The following is a 20,077-nucleotide window of genomic DNA, read 5'->3' on the forward strand; positions in this document are numbered from 1 at the left end:
TGAAAAGCAAGGACCTACAATCAAGTGTACTCTATCAAGCAAGCCTCTCATTTAAAATCAAAGGACAGATAAAAAGCTTCCCAGTCAAGAAAAAGCTAAAGGAGTTCATCACCAAAAAACCGGTATTACAAGGAATGTTAGAAGGACTTCTCTAAGATGGAACAAAAAGTCAAAAATATGAATAATAAAATGGCAATAACTACATATCTATCAACAATTGCTTTCAATGTAAGTGGATTAAATGTTCCAATCAGAAACATAGTGTGGCTGAATAGATAAGATAACAAATGCTGCCTATAAAAGACACACTTCAGATTAAAAGACACATACAGACTGAAAGAAAAGGAATGGAAAAAGTTATTTCATGAAAATGAAAATGAGAAAAATCTGGAGTAGCAATACTTACATCAGACAAAATAGACTTTAAAACAAAGGCTATATAACAAGAGTCAAAGAAGGACCCAATAATCCCACTTCAAGTATTTATTCAAATAAACCCAAAACACTACTTCAAGGGGACGTGTGCATCCATATGTTCATTGCAGCATTGTTTACATGGCTGAGATGTGGAGGCAGCTCGGGTGTTCATCGATAGGAGAATGGATAAAGAAGAAGTGGTACAGATATGTAGTGGAATATTATTTAGCCGTGAAAAGGAATGGGTTCTTGCCATCTGCTGCGGGCATGGATTGACCTGGAGGGTATTGTGCTGAGTGGAGTATGTCAGACAGAGAAAGACAGATGTAACGTGATTTCACTTATATGTGGAATCTAAAGAACAAGGTAAACAAACAAAACAGAAACAAACTCATAGATACAGGGAACACTTTTATGGTTGCCCGATGGGAGGGGAGTTGGAGTGGTGGGTGAGACGGGGGAAGGGATTAAGAAGTACAAGCTGGTTGTTACATAGTAGTGATGGGGATTAGAGTATAGCATAAGGAATATTGTCAATAATATTGTAGTAACTGCGTATGGGGTCAGGTGGGTACTAGATTTATTGCGGTGATAGATGGGGGGTTGGGTGGCAGGGTGAAAAAGGTGAAGGGATTAAGTACAAATTGGTAGTTAGAAAACAGTCATGGGAATGTAAAGTATAGGGAATATAGTCAATAATATGGTAATAACTATGTATAGTGCCCGGTGGGTACTAGACTAGTCAGGGGGACCACTTCTTAAATTATAGAAATGTCTAACCATACTGTACATCAGAAATTAATATAATATTGAATGTCAACTGTAACTGAAAAATTAAAAAGGGGAGGAGGTGACGGGCAATAGTGGTCCAAATTTCCAGGTATAAAACAAGTAAGTCATGGAGATATAATGTACAGCGTAGGGGATATAGTCAATAATATTGTGACAGCATGATACGGTGTCAGATGGTTGCTGGACTTATCATGCTGATCACTTCTGCAGGTATATAAAATGCTGAATAACTATTGTGTATACCTGAAACTAATATAACTTTGTATGCTTACTATATTTTTAATACAAATCTTAAAAAACAAATGACAAGTGTTAGCAAAGATGTGGAGAATAGAGAACACTGTGCTCTGTTGGTGGGAATGTAAATTTGTGTAGCCACTATGTAGAAACAGTATGGAGGCTTCTCAAAAAATTAAAAATAGAACTACCATATGATCCAGCAGTTCCACTTCTGGGTATACATCCAAAAGAAATCAAAACAGGGCCTTGAAAAGATATTTGCTTGCCCATGTTCATTGCAGCATTATTCATAATAACCGTGACATGGAAATCACCCCAGTGTCCAAGAGATAAATGGATAAAGAAGATCTGACACACACACACACACACACACACACACACACACACACACACACACGAAGTTCTGACAATTAAGTTCGTGAACTCATCCTAGAAAAAGTGCTACAAACCTCATTGCTGAATATCACTATGGTCACCTTTGAAGCACTCCCCTTGGGAAGCTATGCACTGATGCCATCACCTCGTCCACCCTTCAAAGCAATTTTGGAACTTTTTCTGGAATGGCCATCAGAGCTCTTATCATATTACCCTTGATGTCCTGAATGTCATCAAAATATCTATCTTCCTTGCAATATTTCCTTTATCTTTGAGTAAAGAAAAACGTCATTGGGGGCCAGATCAGGTGAGTAGAGAGGGTGTTCTAATACAGTTTTTTGTTTGCTGGCTAAAAACTCCCTCACACACAGTGCCGTGGGAGCTGGTGCATTGTTGTGATGCAAGAGCCATGAATTGTTGGCGAAAAGTTTAGGTCGTCTAACTTTTTCATGCAGCCTTTTCAGCTTCCAAACAGTCAACTTGTTTAACTGTTTGTCCAGTTGGTACAAATTCATAATGAATAATCCCTCTGATATCAAAAAAGGTTAGTAACATCATTACAACAAGTTTGTGAACTTAATTGTCAGACCTCATATATGATACATTTTTTATATATATATATATATGACATATATATGCATTAAAATATTATTCACACAAGAAAGAAGGAAATCCTGCCATTCGTGACAACATGGTGAAACTTGAGGGCATTATGCTAAGAGAAATGAGTCAGACAGAGAAAGACAAATACCATATAATATTACTTGCTTGTGGAATCTAAAACAGCCAAACTCACCGAAACAAAAGGCGGTGATTACCAGGAGCTGGAGGGTGGGGGAACTGGGGAGATGCTGGTCAAAGGGTACAAGCTATAAGATGAATAATTTCTGGGAATTTACAGTTAGTAATACTGTATTATATATTCAAAATTTGCTATGAGGAGATCTTAAATGTTCTCACCACAAAAAAGAAATGTAATCATGCAATGTGAGGGAGGTATTAGCTAATGCTATGGTAGTAATCATTTTTCAATATATACGTGTATCAAATCAACACATTGTACATCTTAAACCTACACAATGTTATATGTCAATCATATCTCAATAAAGCTGGGGTGAGGAAAAGAGCAGAGAGCAGAGGTTTGGAGATCTGAGGCATCACATACTGGTCTCTATGCCCTAGACCAGGGCTCTTCACACTGTAGTCACTCAAGAACCCAAGGCTGTTGGAGGCCCATCTCCACTCTACTCTCACGATTTCCAAACACAGGGGTGAGGATAGTGGAGAGAAGACCACAGTGAATCACAAGGAGGATTTTAAAACTTCTACCTGGAAGTGACACATGCCACTTCCATTCAAATTTCATTGCCCAACGCAAGACTTACGTCCACATCTCAACTCATCAGCGTGAGGATGTATAATCCTCCCACAGGAATGGGCACTGAATATTGTTGTAACTTTATAATTATCTATAATTATTCTCTAGTACTTGAATTAAGAGGAAAAGCCGTGGGTTAGGACCAGGACCATGGACTCTAATCCTAGGTAGAACTAGATCCATGGAAATTAAAGAAAGAATGAGGGTCCCTTTTCTGGGGACCCATTCCCTGAGGTACTTTGAGAAACCATAGGCTTCAAACACCATAGTTTAAAAAAACAAACAAACAAACAAACAAACAAAAACAACCATGAAGATATGCTGCAATATACTATTAGATATGTTATTAACTTTAACATTTAAATCTCTGAGACCAAAGTAGTCTAGCAAATGATACCAAAACAATACTCGGTAATTTAGAACTGTCTGAGTTGCTCTACATTTGTCCATAACTCTCAAGGCTGAAAACGCGCTCCTTGTCTAGCTGCACTGGGCGTGCTCTGCATTCCTTCACATACTGCAGCGTGCCTCTGGTGCACAGCAGAAGAAATGTTTGTCTTCCAAAGTCTCCATGTCTTGGGTGGGGAACAGTCTGGCCTGGGCTTTCAGTGTGTCACTCATCTCACTCCTAGGAATCAATGCACACCCTAGAGTCCAAAACGTGAGCATCTGGGGTATGGAAGCTGCAGGGAGCAGAGGTCATGGTACAGCTTCAGAAAATCAATCTTCTGCTCTCAGGGAGTCCTGGGTGAGAAGAACAGCACAAAGAGGAATTCTATGGAAAGAGATAGGGGAGATCTTTAATACTCGCACTCTGCCCAGGACCAAACTTGGTCATGGTCAGCCAGCCAATGTGACTGGCCAGTTGCTCGTGCCAAACAGTATATGGGCATCCTAGAGAGTCAGGAGGACGTACATTGGTCTGTTTGGACAACTCTATGCCAGTTACTCAGAAAGTGAATTTTAACCCAGAAAAGTGAAAGCTTCATATCCAGTGACAAAATGCAGAGCCCGTGGCTAAGTACTGCAATGGAGGGAAGGCGTGTTCTGAAAGGAGAAAGTGAGCTGTCTTATTTGGCTAGGCCCATCATAACAAAATACCACAGACTGAGTGGCTTAAAATAACAGAAATTCATTTTCTTGTAAATCTAGAGGCTGGAAGTCCAAGATCAAGGGGTTGGCAGGATTGGTTTCCTCTGAGGCCTCTCTCCTTAGCATGCAGTCACCGACTTCCTAACTCTTCACGTGGTGGTCCCTTTCTGCATGCACACCCCTGGTGGCTCTCTGTGTGTCCTAATCTCCCCTTCTGATAAGGACACCAGTCAGACTGGATTAGGGCCCACCCTAATGACCTCATTTTAGCTTAATTACTTCTTTAAAATCCCTATCTCCAAAAACAGTCATATAGCAATGAGGTGCTGAGAGTTAGGGCTTTAACATATGAATTTAGGGGAGACACAATTCAGCCCATAACATAGACTTTAAACACATATTAAAAATACCTGAGGGGTGGACAGGTGGCTCGGTTGATTAGGGCAACAAGGCTGCCAGTTCGATTCCCACAGGTCCAGTGAGACTGCGCCCTTAGCAACTAGAATGAAGACAACGAGCTGCAGCTGAGCTGCTGCTGAGCTGGGGGGTGGTGGGCGGAGGCGGGCGGGTAGCCGGATGGCTCAGTTGGTTAGAGCACCAGCTCTCAACAAGGCTGCCGGTTCAACGCCCGCATGGGATGAACATGGCGACTGGACTTGGAGCTGAGCTGCGCCCTCCACAACTAAGATTGAAAGGACAACAACTTGACTTGGAGCTGATGGGTCCTGGGAAAAACACACTGTTCCCCAATAAAGTCCTGTTCCCCTTCCCCAATAAAATAATAATAAAAAATAAAAAATAAAAAAACACAAAAAACCTGAAACTCCTCACCCTGCCCAAATTAACAAAGGGTATCAAGTATGAGGGCCCTGAACTTCCTGTCCTTCTCAAAATCTCCTTCTGCAATTCCAGTTAGATATTTGTTGAACACCTTTTTTTTCCCTCCATGTCTCTTAGCCTCAGTTTCATAGTTTCCATACCTTTATCTTCCTGTACAGCATTGTAAGGTGATTCTTCAGGCTTTTCTTCCAATTTACTAATTCTCTCTTTAGCTGTGATTTATCTGCAATTTTAAATATTACAGTTTAAATCTCAATTATATTTTACATTTCTAGAAATTCTATTTGGTTCGTTTGAAACTGCCTATTTATTCTTGATGGTGTTTTGATCGTTTCTTATGTTTACAATGCCCTCTGTCTCTTCATAAATATTTTAAGCACATTTACTTTACATTCGGTACTAAATAACACTGTGCCCAAAATTCTTGGGGTCTGATTCTGTCCTCCACTGTTGCTGCAGAGCCGAATTTATGGTGGTTTACTTTCTCATCGATGTTTAGTTTTTTATTGTTGGTTCATTTAAGGCTCCTTTTCAGCGTAGAAATCCTGAAGAGTCTGGATGGAAGGTACATCCTTCCATATACCCAGTGGCTTGGGTTATTAAAAACTAGAAGTATTTTTAAAATAATTATTCTATCTGCAGGTTCCTGGACTATGCAAGTAAATACTAAACGGGATTATAAAGTCCCAGGAAAGACTCTTTTGTTTTTGTTTTTCATCCCTGTGGCCAAGGCCTGAGACAAACATGTTTCCTTGTTGGCTTCCTTCTACCAGAGGATGGATTTGTTTTTTCTAACCCAACTTTTTACTTGAGACCCTTAGCTTTTTCCAGGATCTCAGTGCTCCTTCTCATAGGCCTGTACTCTTTTTCCCGACAGAGAACCCAGCTTCCAGAATCAGCAGATGCTCCAAAGCAGCCCTATGTTTTAGGGTTTGGTGATCACTCTGGTTTCAACTTTTATTTTTTGCCCCCTCCTGTGAATCTCACTTTCTGATAAGTTTAGCTGTGCTTTTAACCAAATGTTTGGTGTATATTATCTGGTGTTTGTAAGGGAAATTTTTTCTGCATTTCCAGTCAGCTATGTTGCTGGAGGCAGAAGTTTGTTTGCAGTCCTTGTAGGCTGGGGCTTCTGCAACCACTTAGGCTTTCTTCAGTTATGTCTGAAAGAACTGCGCTCTTGCTTCAGTTTAGGGGTACAGAGTGCCTCCTTCCCTTTGTGCATCTGTGCGTGAAACTCCATGGAAATACCATATTGTAGCAAACAGATCCTGGGTCTGAGACTCAGAAAACTGGAGTTCTAGTTTTAACTCTGCCCGTTATAGAAATCCATAAAACTCTCTGTAACTTAGTTTTTTGTTGTTGTTTTTTTTTAATCTATGAAATAGGATGGTAATTATTGCATTATTTATTTTTTATAATTGGGAGGGTAAATACGTGACAAGTGGGCATACTCATAAAGTCCTTTGTTAACTCCAAGCACACTTTCTGAAAGAGGATGGCCAACGCTCTGATGTACTTGCTCCTGGAGTGGGATCTGTCCGATTAAGACATCCAGATTAATTTGTAAGGATTCAAAACACACTCTTTTGGTAAACTAGCACATAGTGTATACTACCGGTATCTTCCTTCTACTTATAAACAACACAATACCACAGTAAAAAGAGAGGGTTGAAAGAAAACAACTCTTAGATGCAAATTGTATTTTCTTACACCTTAGGAGTTCAGCCTATCTAAATATTTGTGTTCCTTCAGTTCCATTTATTTTGCTCTATCTCACTCACTCTGTTGGGTTTCTTGGAGCTTTTCTTCACATTGTTGAAAAACAAAATTCGGTTGAGTAAATTTGAAGATCGAATTGGCTTGATTAAGTGATTCATGCACCAGGCAGCAAGCATCCTGTCTAGCAACTAGAATGGTGCCCTGAGTGGTTGTACAAAATATAGGGGAAAAGGTGGGGCAAGAGAGCTGTTAACAAAGAAAAGGTTTTTCTTGGGCCTGGATATCTTCTCTTTGGTGGAAGAGAGAAAAGTAAGGGTTTTTATCACGCAGATTGCCTCTTCTCTCTATAAGGGGATGAGAGGGCCCATGAGATCATTTACCTTACTGGTGCTTGACCAGAAAATTCCAGACGGGATGATTTAGATTACGTTTCTGGGAGAGGCTGAAACTGCAACTAGATCAGGTATTAAATCTAAGTTTGGTATCATGGGCTTTTTCACATAACTGACACGATTTTGGGACTGTCATTTTCTGTTCAGCATCATGAGTTCCTTAGGCCAGACTCATCAGAAAAACACCTTCATAACTGTTCCTGGTTGTACCTGCCGTTTATCTCACCTTGACCAAGGGAGCCCACTCTGAGAGTCTCTAAGCGCCCTCTTTGTGTCTTCTGTCAATGGCCTGTCCCTTTGGAAAGGGCAGTGACATTCTGTCTCCTCTGGGGATGGCAGCAGGCTTCCCCCTTCCACTCCCATTGTTTATGTCCCAAACGGTTTTTTACAACCCAAAAGGGTTTTTCCTCCAACATTTTAAAGCGTTGCTCCTCAGTGTGTCTCCTCAGACCCACGGCATTACTGGGAACTTGTTAGAAATACAGAATCGGAAGCCTTTCTTCAGACCTACTGAATCAGAATCTGCTTCTTAAAGAGATCCCTGGGGATTCACAGGAACATTCAAGTTTGAAAAGGACTGTTTTAAAAATCATCCTACTAAAAAAAAAAAAAAAAAAAAATCCTTAAACCAGTAATTTGCAAATTTATTCACTTTTGGCACACTTGTCCAAGTACATGTTCAGTAAACTTCATTTTTTTCCCCCGTCAAAACCCACCTCAAAGGATTCCTTAAACAAGGCTCCCAATGTTCTAACTTATTCTTCAGGTTTTCCCAAGGGCAAGTGTGGCTGTTCCAACTTCACTGCCTAATGGGTATCTTCCCCTCTGGCTGTGTACACTTGGTGAAGATGGGCCCAGGATGCATTAGGTCACCTGATGAGAAAGCTAGTGAGTAGTCTCTCAACACAGCGCTTCTGACTTCACTCTGAGGGCAGAGACATCACACCCTTCTCTCTGATATTAAAAACACGGGGGGAAATCTTTCTTAAATGGCTCTTTAACTCGATCTCTGTCATTTGGTTTCCTCCCATCTCCTCACAACCAGAATGTGCTCACAAACTCCTGTCCAAGCTGAGTATTCAGGTTGGGTTCAAGTTCCAGCCCAGGTGTTTTCTTACTATGTGACCTTGGGCAAGTTTCTTAAACTTTCCTAATCTACTTCCTCATCTATAAATGAAAATAATAAAAGTATTAAGGAGAAGCAGAATTTGCCACCCCAAAGTATGACTTTTGGGATAGTGATTATTTTAAGCTGGTTATTTTCAAGAAGCAAAAGACTCAGGAAAACCCTTTGATCTTGCCCCTAACTGCCTAAAAGAATTTAGATAGCAGACCTGCTCTAGGAAGGGAGATAGCATCGCAGATAACCATAGTTTAATATAAATTAGTGTGTGATCAACAGAGGTTTGATCAAAGTCCTCTCTGTGTCACGTTGTTAAAGATGGCCCAGCAAATATTTGTTACCAAACATTTGCTTTTTTATCTCTATGTGAATCGCTTTCCTGACTTTTAAAGTCCCAAGCCACAACCCTACTCCCAGCCCCCAGCCCTTTCTCCTTAGGTCAAGATGGCATATAAGCTTCAACTGCCAGATCTGTGCCCAGGTCTTATATTCTTATGGAACCCTTGTATGTACATATGCAATGCAATAACTTTGGTCATTTTTCTCCTGTTATTCTGTCACAAATTAATTAGATTATTAGTCCAGCCAGAAGAATTTAGAAAGGTAGAAGGAAATTTTCCCCTCCCCCAATATCTACCCCATAATGTTGTTGTGAATATTTTCAGAGTTAATGCTTGCAAAGTATTCAGCGCCACATTTGCTGAAAAATAAGCATTGACAAATTTTACCATATGATCAAAAGATGCTTTGGCAGAGATGGCTAGATGCCTACCTGTGGAGGACTGGCACTTTGGTGGACTCCAATGAACCGTGCTTCCCTGCACGCGTGCCTTTGTGTCGTCCCTTCCCACTGTGACTCTGGGCTTGGCCACGTGATTAGTTTTGGCCAGTGGGACCATGACACCCGTGATGTAAGTGGAGACTTGATAAGCACTTGCGCGCTGGGGCTGATTCTCTTGGAATTCTCCTCCTTGGAACCCAGCCACTAGTCCACAAGGAAGCTCAAGAAGTCACGTGAAGGAGAAATGAGGTCTCGGCCTACAATCCCTCGCTGAGCTCCAGCCAGTGACCAGCATCACTCCTACTGGCTCTAGGAGTGAGGCCATTTCAGATCATTTGGCCATCCCAGTGCCTCAACATACACCACATAAAGCAGAAAAGTGATCTAGTCAACCCGCAGAATTATGAGAAATAAAAAATTATATTATATCGTTTTAAGCCATTACATTTTGAGGTTGTTTTACAGCAATGGATAAACCCAATATCCATTCTCTTCTGTTTCCTACTAGCAGAACTCCAATTTCATTTGGTGTGCAGTGTACCCAGCTCAGAATCTATACTTTCCCTCCTTTCTTTCAGATAGGAGTGGCCATGTGACACAGTCTGGGCCAATAAAATTAAGATGTTGGGTGAGGCTTACACAAAATCTCCATAAGAGGGGCAGACCATTCTGGCCGTCCACTCTTCCCCTTCTTCCTGTCTGGAACACAGAATTGATGATGTACGTGGGTAAGCTATCTTCTACAAACGAGGGGAAAATCTAGAGGATCACAAAGACCTCACACTTGACATCCTTCAGCCACTGATCCAAAGCAAGCAACTATTTACAATGTGAGGAAAACAAGCCCCTTTTTGTTAAAGTTGCTGTTATCTTGTAACAGGCACTGTTATCCCTGTAACAGGCAGTGATCCCGACACTGAGAATGTTTCAATCGCGACATTATTCACCAGCACAGAAGCTGCATAGAGTAGTCATTCTCAACCCAGGCTGAATATTAGAATAGGAATCTCTGTGGGTGGGGATGAGTTTACTTATATTTTGGTTCCCATAGAACACTCCTTCATAAGATTTCAGCAGAATAGTATGCTTCACATTTTTAAGCACAAAGCTTGCCAGGAAATATGGCTTCACAAAGCCAAGACTAGTGCTAAAGAACTAGAAAGCAGCATAAAGTCATCTGTCTTCTTTCGGTGACTCTTTCCATGTATGTCGATAGGCCACCTTTCCACATAGGTTGGAAGCTCCTTGAAGGTTGAGAACATCTCATATTTTCCATTTCTATGTGTGTTCAACACTGTACCATATATATAAGTTGATAAAGTTTCCATATAAGACTTAGCAAATACTACCCTAGAAATGTTTAAATTATAGCCTATGACATTTTTAATAACAATTGAATTGATTTCAGTGTATACCACTGTTTTATTTTCCCTCATATTCTATGAATCTCTTATGCTTCTCCATATTAGTTACAATTATCAATATTATTTATTTACCTCTTACTCTGTGCCAGGTACTATTTTACATGCTTCATATATGTTAATTATGTAATCTCCAAAATAACCCAAGAGGAGGTACTAGTATTAGTCCCATTTTGCAGATGAAGAAACTGAGGCAAAGAGAGATTAAGTGGTTTACCCGAAATTGCACAACTAGTACGTGGAGAAGCCAGAGATCAAACACACTACCTGACGGAGTATTTCTTCTTCTTCTTTTTTTTCTTTCATTTTTCATCTTTACTTCATGTTTAAAAAACAAAGATAGAGTTCAGTCATGATTGCTGCCCAGTAGCCGACAACTGTTTCGGGTTGGAGAAGCCCACTCTCTAGGCCACACTGGGAGTACTCCTGCTTGGATACAACTTCTCTGTTCTCACCAGTCTTCTGCAGAACTGTCCTCACACACACTATTCTAAACTTTCTCTAAAATGCCCCTCTAACCTTGAATCCTTTTCCATCCCTCTGAATCAAGCATCAGGCAAGTAAGAATGCCCAGGCTTGGAACAGAAGGCAGTGTGGTCAGGGAGGGCGAATCAGGATGAGAAGAAACACACTGAATGTTCTCATAATTTATATTTTTTAATATGAATATGTTATGCTGGATGTGAATGGAAAGTCCTCTTAAGGCACACAGTTTAAATTAAAATGTTTTAAAGTACTTTCCAGAAACCCACAAAGCAAATATGAGACCCACTCAGACCTCCACCTCCCTCTCTTTGTCCCTGGCCGCTGGGTCTTTTGGTGGCAAATTTCCCAGACCAACTCACTGCCAACTTAGTCTTCTGGTTCTCTCAAAGGGCCTCCAAAATTCCCTTCCCTGTTACATAATTCTACAGAGCAAGGTCCCCTCTGGTTGGCTAATAGTGACCTTGATATTCTTAACACCAGAACAGTGCCCTTCTCCCTTTTATTGGTCTACTATTGTGAAGCCAATTTGTCTTCTTGGCATTTGTGTTCTAAGGGTTCTAGGAATCCATGGGAGGAAGTCAACATGGTCTCTTTTCCTGCTTCTGCTCTGCTGGCTTCTAGAGACCTTCTCTGTCCCACTTTAGCTCTGTTGAAGGAACATGTCCACAGGGATCTTTCTGGTTCCCCTACTTCTGTCCTTCTCTCTTCTGGCATGTCACAGGACAGTCAGAACACTGTCACAAACAGGAAGTCTAGAACAATAAGTTACAGGACTGTCTTTGAAAGAGAAGGCAAAGGAAGAATGATAACTTTACCTTAGAAGAACCTCTGTCCTGAATGTGCGAAACCTGCTTAAGGCACATATTTAGATAGCTGAAGAATTTGTATTAAGGCAAAACAAACAAAGGACTTGTGGAATTTTGTTAAATATCTTCACACTGCAGTCATATATCTTAAGCAATAACATTCTGCTGTGAAAAATGTCTCTTAAAAATGTGTTCACTTGCACAGTCAAAAGACCAATTTTGAAAACAACAAGTGATCGACCTCACATAGTCTCTTAAGGATTGTGAAGAGAGTGACAAAAATGGAAATGTGAAAATGAATGACAGAAGCTAAATGGCTACAAAACCTTCAAACAACATAAACAAGAAGCCTTAACAGATGCGAAACAACGCCTCAGCAAAAGTAGTACGCAGGATTATTATGGATGCACTATTTGGATAGGAGGAAAGCACACATTAAAATATCTCACAGGCAGAAGTTGATCTCAATGAAGAAGACAAAAAATTCGGAGCTCAGGTTTAATGCCATAACAGAAAAGAGAACCAGGCCAACAAAAACAGCGGCTTGGTTTCAAATCACTCTATCAAGAAATCATTCTGGAACAGTGACTGTTGCAAGGGCCTTTGCAAGAACCACTCCACCCGCTTCACCTAGTATCACTTTGCTTGCAATGCTAAATCGAGAAACAGATGCTCCAGGCATATCAGGAACAGCCCAGCACAATGTGGCCCCGCTCCCTAGGGAGAGGGTATAAAATGACGATGCCTGGGCCCACACCAGACCACTCTAATCGTTTTCTAGGGCATGAGGCCAAGGCAACTGGTGATTTTTAAAGGCAGGTGATTTTAATGGGTGGCCAATATCATGGCACACTGCAGAGGATGGAAGAAAACCTGTGCTTAGCACACTCACGGATTTACATGCCAAGATATTGCATCTGACTGTGGAACTTTGTGACAGCCCCTTTTCTGACCCTTTTGATAACACCTAACTGCCTTCTGGATGTTCAGGAGCTCCTCCTGGTGCCCTCCTCCGCCACCTCAATGGGAGGATATTTACTGGACGTTCTGACGTGTGTAGCAGAAAAACCAACTTGGCAGCACGATGATTATTTGGATTGTCTCAAAGTGTTCCTTCTACGCAAGGAGGGGCCACCTAGATGGAGCTTTGGGTGTTTGTTACCTGTTCCAAGGTGACGTCGCCTGGGTTCTAGCCCTCTCTTATCCGGTCCTCTGCCAGAAGTGGGAGAAATAATGAGATCCACACGAGAGTCGTTTATAAACAGAGGTGGCCTGCAGGCAATAAGGAGTAGTGCAGGAGAGGACCTCTCTGGAGCTGGACATCCCAAGCTTGGATTTTTTGGTCCCACTCTTTCTGGTTCTATGATTTGGGCAAATTGCTGGATCTCCTTGAAACTCCGTTTCTGCATCTGTAAAAACAGGATAATACTCCATTCAAGTTGCTGAGAGGATCAAGACAAACTACATCTACTAAATCCTCAATCCATATTAGCTCTGAAGGAGACAAGGATGCACAGCAGTTAAGAGTGAAGGCTCAAGAGCCAGACTGCCCTAGTTTGAATTCCAGTACTGCCACTTCCTAGCTGTGTGACTTTGGACAAGTTACTCAATCTCTCAGTTCCCTCATGTGTGCAAAGGGGATAATTATGGTACTGATAAGGTTGATGTAAGGATTAAATTAGGGTGGCTTGACATCTCAGTTTGCTCAGGACAGGCCTAGTTTAGGCCTTTTGTCCTAGTATCTTGGCTGGTTTGGAATTTCCCTGCCCCATTTCACTCTCAAAAGTGTCAACAGTGTCCCAGATTGGATGATTAAGTATATGGCCACGGTAGTTAATGCATATACATCACTTAGAAAAGTGCCTGGTATGGAGTAGATGCTAAATGTGTATTAGATGTTAATATTAACCCCTATCGCAGTGATAGCCAATAGAAATATAGTTTAAGCCAGATACTAATTTTTAATTTTCTAGGTAACCACATTTTAAAAAGCAAAAATAAATAACTAAAATTAATGTCAATGATATATTTAATCTAGTATAGGAACATTCCCTAAATATTAACATTTCAATATGTAATCAATATAAAAATGAGTGAGACGTTTTTCATTTATTTCCTCCTAAGTCTTTGAAATCTTGCGTGTTTTGCATTTATTGCACATCTCAATTTGGACCAGTGACATTTCAAGTACTCTGTATCCTAGTAGACTAGTGACATTTTAGGTCTTCACATGTAGCCAGTGGCTACCACACTGGACAGCACAGTTCTAGAGACTTTACTTTTCTCCTATGAGATGATCTTCTCAAGCGCCAGTCTTGAGATCCTCTCATGTCTATCATGTCAAGGTTGAAATGCTTAGCACCTCTGCCATACTCCTCCAAGCAAGGCTCTGATGCAGACCTTTGGAGTGTATCATTGCCAAGCATCTTAACCTCACCTCCTGAGCAGATGTCCAAGGTCACTGAGAAGGAATGTGTAGTAACCTACCCTTGGAAAAGTCTCTGCTGGCTTTCTGGCAAGTAGAAAACCATGGGCCAATCAGTGTTTGCAGGCTACTTTGTTACTATGGTCTTATTAAATTATGAAAAGCAAGGCTAGAGTTATGTTACTAATTTCTCCCATGTCATAGTTTCCTCCTATTTGAAAATATTCCCAAGAAAATACAAAACGTGTTTTTTCTATGAATATTTGGGCTTTTTTTCCTGTAGATTTTCTCCCTCTAATCTTCTGATTGTATTTTTGTTTCATTCTCTGGACTGGGTCCAATACTGCCACATTCCTCTACATCATGCTGCCTCTAACTAGACCCAGAAGAGCAGTCAGATCCTGACCAAACACCAAATAAAGTGGAGGGTTACTTTTTGGCTCTGGTAGGATACTTATCTCTATTTCCTCCTTTAGGGATAGTTTCTTGCGACCCCCAAAAGTCTTAGCTTTGGTTACCCAGACTTCAGAAGTTCCTAATCTGGGGAAATTGCTGAGAGATGGAGCAAGAAAGAAGGGATGTGGTATTACTTAATTTCAAAAATGAAAACCTGGCCCTACCAATCAATGAATTTCATTTATAGATGCTACTAAGTTCTGGATGGCAACAATCTTAGGAGTTTATAATCTTATTGGTATGGCAAGATCGACCTGCTAGAACAATTAGAGAATAAAACTTTGCTGTAAAGTGTAAGGACAACACTGCTTATAAAGTCTCTAGAAGTTTAGGATGTTAGAGCCGGAAACATTCTCAGAGGCCACGCCATTCAGTGTCTTCTTTTACTGAATAGGAAAGTGGGGCCAGGAAAGGTTCAAATACTCGGAGAATTTCAAACGGCAAGTTAGTAAAAGAGAAGGGTTGGGAAACCTGGTCTCCTTGCTCTTGGTACTCCTAGTATTGCACGTCACACCACAGGTACCTTGATTTTGGGGTAATTCCTCCATTGAAATACAACTTGCTATCCTCCCCAAAAAGTTTTACTAACTTTACACGGGTTAGAGAGTCATTTTATCTTTGTTTCCTTCTCTCAAACCCTCCACCTGGGCCTGGTCTCCATCAAAGGGCAGTGTTCTATGCATCCTGAATCCAGTAAGCATTTTTAAAAGGCTTAGGCAAAACAAAACAAAGCAAAAGCAAATAACTATGAGGACGCACTGTTCAATCCTATACTTGACCATCAATCCTCCTGCAGGTGGCACAACTTGTGCTGTGGGCTGAGTTTCAGGGGAGGGGTAATTGGGAAGAAGATCTTATAACATTGGACGAACTATACGAGTCCTTCCCTCCTTAATTCCCCACCCAGAGTTGGACCTGCTGATAGTAGAGGGTGGGATTATAAACTAAGGAGAAAAAGCACACAGCCACCAGGAAGCCATGTGGGAAGGCTCACGGCTGAGTGGCTGGGACAGGGTTCCACAATGTAAAAGAGAAAAAAAAGAAGAGAGACAGGGTTTCTATGAACAAAAGGCTGATGACTTTGCCTTAGCCAACTATTGTTTAATGTTTGATATTGTCACTCCTTCAGCTACAGAATATGCACGTTAACTTTCCAAGGTGGCATGACTTACCCTGAACCATGCTCCAAATCCCACCGTCCCAGCTGCCCCTGCTTAAACGAGATGGACCTGCTAAAAGCAGACCAGAAAACTCACATGTGGCAGTATTGTTCCCTCCCAAAGAGCCCCATATGAACCACAATGAAAAACTGTTTTGTGAAAATTGTCAGCATTAAACCAAAAGGAAGTTTGCCAGTTCACATTTCTTTTAGAGCGTGATTTTACTTGAGAGGGATAAAGGGCAGAACAGGAGTATACATCCCATTTTAAACTGGCTACTGATCACTTCTTTAAGGAATCTCTGATGCGTGATTTAGGAAGTGAAGATAATGTAGCCAGTTACACAGCCTTTGCTCCCGTTTTGATAAGCCACCTGTTAAAGCTAAGACAGGCTTTTCCCTTGGCTAGTGGGGGATGAGAGATTGGAGGTAGGTGGATGGGGGGATGGGCTGGGGGGTGGGGGATAGGAGCACAGATGAAGTTTGACCTGGCCAGGATCTGACCAAGGCGTTATAAACTGAACTGTTAGGGTGAATTTCACTTTTGTTGGAATTAAAAAAAAAAAATTCAATTGATTTAGAGTTGATCCCACCAAAAAGGACTCATACCGCTTACTTATTCTAGAAAGCTTCCTGTCCTGCGCAAAAGATGCAGAGCTAACCCAGAGAAAGGAGGGGCTTTGATGAATAAAGACTTTCTAAGCCATAGCTGGTTATCATGACTAGAATGAATGGAAAAGCTGTCCCCAATTAAATAAGCAAGTGGAGAGCCTTGAAATTCTTGGAATTAAAGGAGGAGTTCATCATGATTCAAACGCTGGTCGAAGCGGCTGGGGAAGGGAGAGAAGCTGAAGTTGACTGGGGAGGAAGGCCTTCCCCTTTGCTTGTGAGGCACCGCTTCGAGGGCGCTCCCCCATTCGTGCCTCTCAGTACCGCTGCATGTAGGTTTCTCCGAACTCCACAGCAGAGCAACACTTGACGCTGGTAGTTTTCTCTTGCCACCTGATGACTGTCACTCCAACCAGTTGGTTCAGTCCAGAGACTATGACCACGTTCTAGTTTACTTTCTGTTCAATGATTATGGAAAATGTAACTGATTTGAATCTGGTTAGAAGGCGCTTGGATCAGTGACTTTTAAAATACTCCCACGACCACAACCGACTTTAGAAGTTGACTAGAAATGAATACTATTCGGGAACTCATCCGTCCTAAACCCGTGGGCCAGAGCACCGGTCGTTTCCACCACGTACAGGTAGGTGATGATGATGAAGATGAAAACAGATCAGCCGGGAAGGGTCCCACGATCCGTGCAAAACTCAAAGCAATCCACGGCCTCCCAGGGGATGGGGAGGCTGCCGGCCTGGGAGCACCTCCCGCAGGTCCCGCCTGGAGCGGGGCCGGGTCACCTGACTCGCGGAATTTGGGGCCGCGCGGGGTGGAAGGGGAGGGGAATGGTTAGCACCTCCCTTCCCGCTCCGGCGGGATCCGGGTCGGCAGGGGCCGGCGCCGGGCGGCCACGTGGTGGTGCTGCCGCTACCCCCGCCCCGCCAGCCCAGCCCGGGAGCCTCGGCGCCCACTGACCCCCGCAGCAGGGGAGGAGGAGGGACCCAGGCGCAGGAAGCTGAGCAGGAAGCGAGCCTGGCGGCCGCATTTTCCAAGGGAAGCGGCGGGCGGGGTGGCGCAGCCAGCGGGGCCCGGGAGCCACCGCTGCCTGGATGCGGTGAGTGCGCAGCGCCGATAGTTGGGAAGCACCCGGGAGCGGGGTCCCCGGCTCCCGTCCCCGCCTTTGTGTCTGGGGCTCCGGCGGCAGCGGGAGCCGCGGGCTGTGCGCTGGGCGGTGCGGCTTAGTGGGGTGGCAGCGAGGGTCCCGCCACCACTCCCGTGTCCCTCGCCGGCCGCCAACTGTCTGCAAAGGACAGATTTGGGGACAGAGAAAAAGGAGGATGGTGCGGATCAGAGGAGAGAGGGAGGACTGAGCCAACTTAGGAGAGGGGTTTTCTCTTACCGGCCCCCGCGACTCGCAGGCTGGCCGGGAAGGGCGCGCGGCAGGGGCGGCGGGGTTGCCGAGAAGGGAGCGCGGGTAGGAATGAATGACCGGCCCCCGGCAGGGCGTTCTGGGTGCGCCCTCGCTGCAGCACCCCGTCCCACCTGCCTGGCCCGCACGGAGGCTCGCTCCGCTGGGTCTTCGCCCGAGTGCTCGACCCGCCTCCGCGCCGAACTTGGAGGAGCTCAGGAGGAAGGCGGGAGAATGCGACTCCGGGTGGCTCGGGCGACCGAGAGTCCGCTATTGTTCCTTTTCTGACTCCAGGAGCCTTGGGGCTGGTCCGAAGGTGCAGGCGAGGCCACTCCCGGCCTGCGGCTGCCGGCTCCCGGTCCTTCTCTAGCTTTTCCCGCCGCAGCTCTGAGGAGGGCCGGAAGGAGGGATGCTGGAGTTCGGGCAGACTTGGGGCAGCCGGGACTTCGGGAGGAGGGAGGATGTGGAGCCGGAAGAGGGGCGCCGGCCTCCATCGACCCCAACCTCTGTCTAGGAGGGTGGGTACCTTCCCGAACCCACCTTCCCTTCGCTGCCGGCTCGGGCAGGTTTGTGCTTGCGAATTAGTTTCTGCAATTTGCAGGGTTCATCTGTCAACCCCTGGCCCACACTGTTCTTTGCGTTTGGACCTCGCACCCCGCTTTTGTGGAGTTGGGGGGAGGGGGCGGGCTGTGAACGTGGAGAGGCAACAGGCGGGCAGATGGAGCCCAGTGTAAAGTGGAGGAGTTACAGGTGACCTCCCCGGGGCCGGGGCTGCATATCCAGGCTTGAGCTTCTCCAGGGAGCCCAGCTCAGCGCTACTTTATTTCTAGTGACGGTGGGGGCAGGTCTACGGACTCAGTGCCACTCACCTGGACCAGAGGCTTCCCTTGGCCGCAGGCTCACAGGCAATTTGGATGGATCTCTGTTTTCCTTCCGGGAGAGGAGAATTCCAAGCTGCCTGGGATGGGGAAACATTGCCAGTTCTCTGGAAAGTGTTATCTCAAGGGCTTGGCAGAGGGAGGAGCTGGTTTTGTCCATCAGGACTGGGCAGAAGCTCTTCTCAGCGAGGAGCATCCCACCTGCTTGAAGTTTGAACTAAGTTGGAGAAGAGATAGTGCATTAATTACTGCGGGGCTGGAGTTTTGATTGCTCTGTCCCCAGCCTGCACGGCCGTGGTGACCAGTGTGGCCGGGAGAGTTTTATTTCTGATGGGTGTAATCTGATCGTCTTTTCTTAATGATGCCTACCCAGTGTTTTATACACACACACACACACACACACACGTATATACATATATATATATATATATATATTTTTTCATTTGGGCTTGTAAGATAGATTTTAATGAGGAAATTTCTCCAGTTCTTACAATTTTTAAGTAGTGCTTGCATAAGGTGAATTACCTAGGAGAGGCAATGCCATGGTGGGCTGGTGGGGGGTTTTCAATTTCCATTCATTGAAATGCTTCATTGATTAATTTATTGTATCATTTACACTCCTTAGGTTTGTTTTATGGCTTTTTGGGTGGTAGTTATAACCCTGTTGAAAAATCTTAATACTATTAGCTGTGAAATTGAATAAAAAGAATGACTGTTGAGCCCTGGAGATTCAATGGGGGCGTGATACAGTGTTCCTGCCCACTCGCAGTGTCACTGACGGTGATGGTCTGTCTTCAGACTGCCACTTCTCAAAGCATCTCTGAGGCCGGTACACTGGGCATCACCCATGTTTTAAAGGTAAAGAAACTGAGGTTTGGAGGTTAAGGGCAACTGGGCTTTGGAGTTAATGGAAAGTGATGAAGGAGCTTTGTCTCTTTTTTCCTTCCTTTCAAAGTACGTATGAAATATTTCAAACATACATAAAAAGAAAATACAGTAAGTCTTCCATTTTTCCACTACCTATATTTAAGAATTGCTAATCTTCCCATATTTGCTTTATATCCCCCCATAAAAATAAACTACAGCTGACATATTTTATCCATCCCTCCTCCTCTGCCTTCATCCTCAGACACCTACTAATGTGAAGTTAATATACAAAGTTTCCAAATGTGTTTTGGTACTTCTATACCTATTACATATTCACAAACTATCTGCGAACTTGTGTGTTTAACATTTTACATAAATGACATCAATTTATATACATACAGTTTGCATTTTTTAAT

General features: G+C 43.5%; 1 protein-coding gene across 6 annotated transcripts in view; it reads right to left on the reverse strand.

The window, feature by feature from the left end:
* The window catches only part of LOC117024582 (uncharacterized), a 43,589-nt gene extending 24,692 nt beyond the window's left edge, over positions 1–18,897 (reverse strand). The window contains exons 1-4 of one of the 6 annotated variants that reach the window (XM_033110005.1): positions 18,786–18,897; positions 17,908–18,303; positions 13,025–13,271; positions 5,314–5,357 (exon numbers count right to left, since the gene is read on the reverse strand). In XM_033110005.1, the coding sequence (XP_032965896.1) occupies positions 13,063–13,271; positions 17,908–18,303; positions 18,786–18,891 (711 nt within the window). In that variant the 5' untranslated portion in view covers positions 18,892–18,897 and the 3' untranslated portion in view covers positions 5,314–5,357; positions 13,025–13,062. Of the gene's footprint in view, positions 1–5,313; positions 5,358–11,269; positions 13,272–17,634; positions 17,809–17,907; positions 18,304–18,785 lie in introns of those variants that run through there. The other 5 variants (XM_033110006.1, XM_033110004.1, XM_033110003.1 and 2 more) reach the window with 5 other exon arrangements.
* Positions 18,898–20,077: the final 1,180 nt, after the last annotated feature.

Source organism: Rhinolophus ferrumequinum, chromosome 7 (genome assembly GCF_004115265.2).
Source record: "Rhinolophus ferrumequinum isolate MPI-CBG mRhiFer1 chromosome 7, mRhiFer1_v1.p, whole genome shotgun sequence".
In the NCBI taxonomy this organism is placed as follows: Eukaryota; Metazoa; Chordata; class Mammalia; order Chiroptera; family Rhinolophidae; genus Rhinolophus; species Rhinolophus ferrumequinum.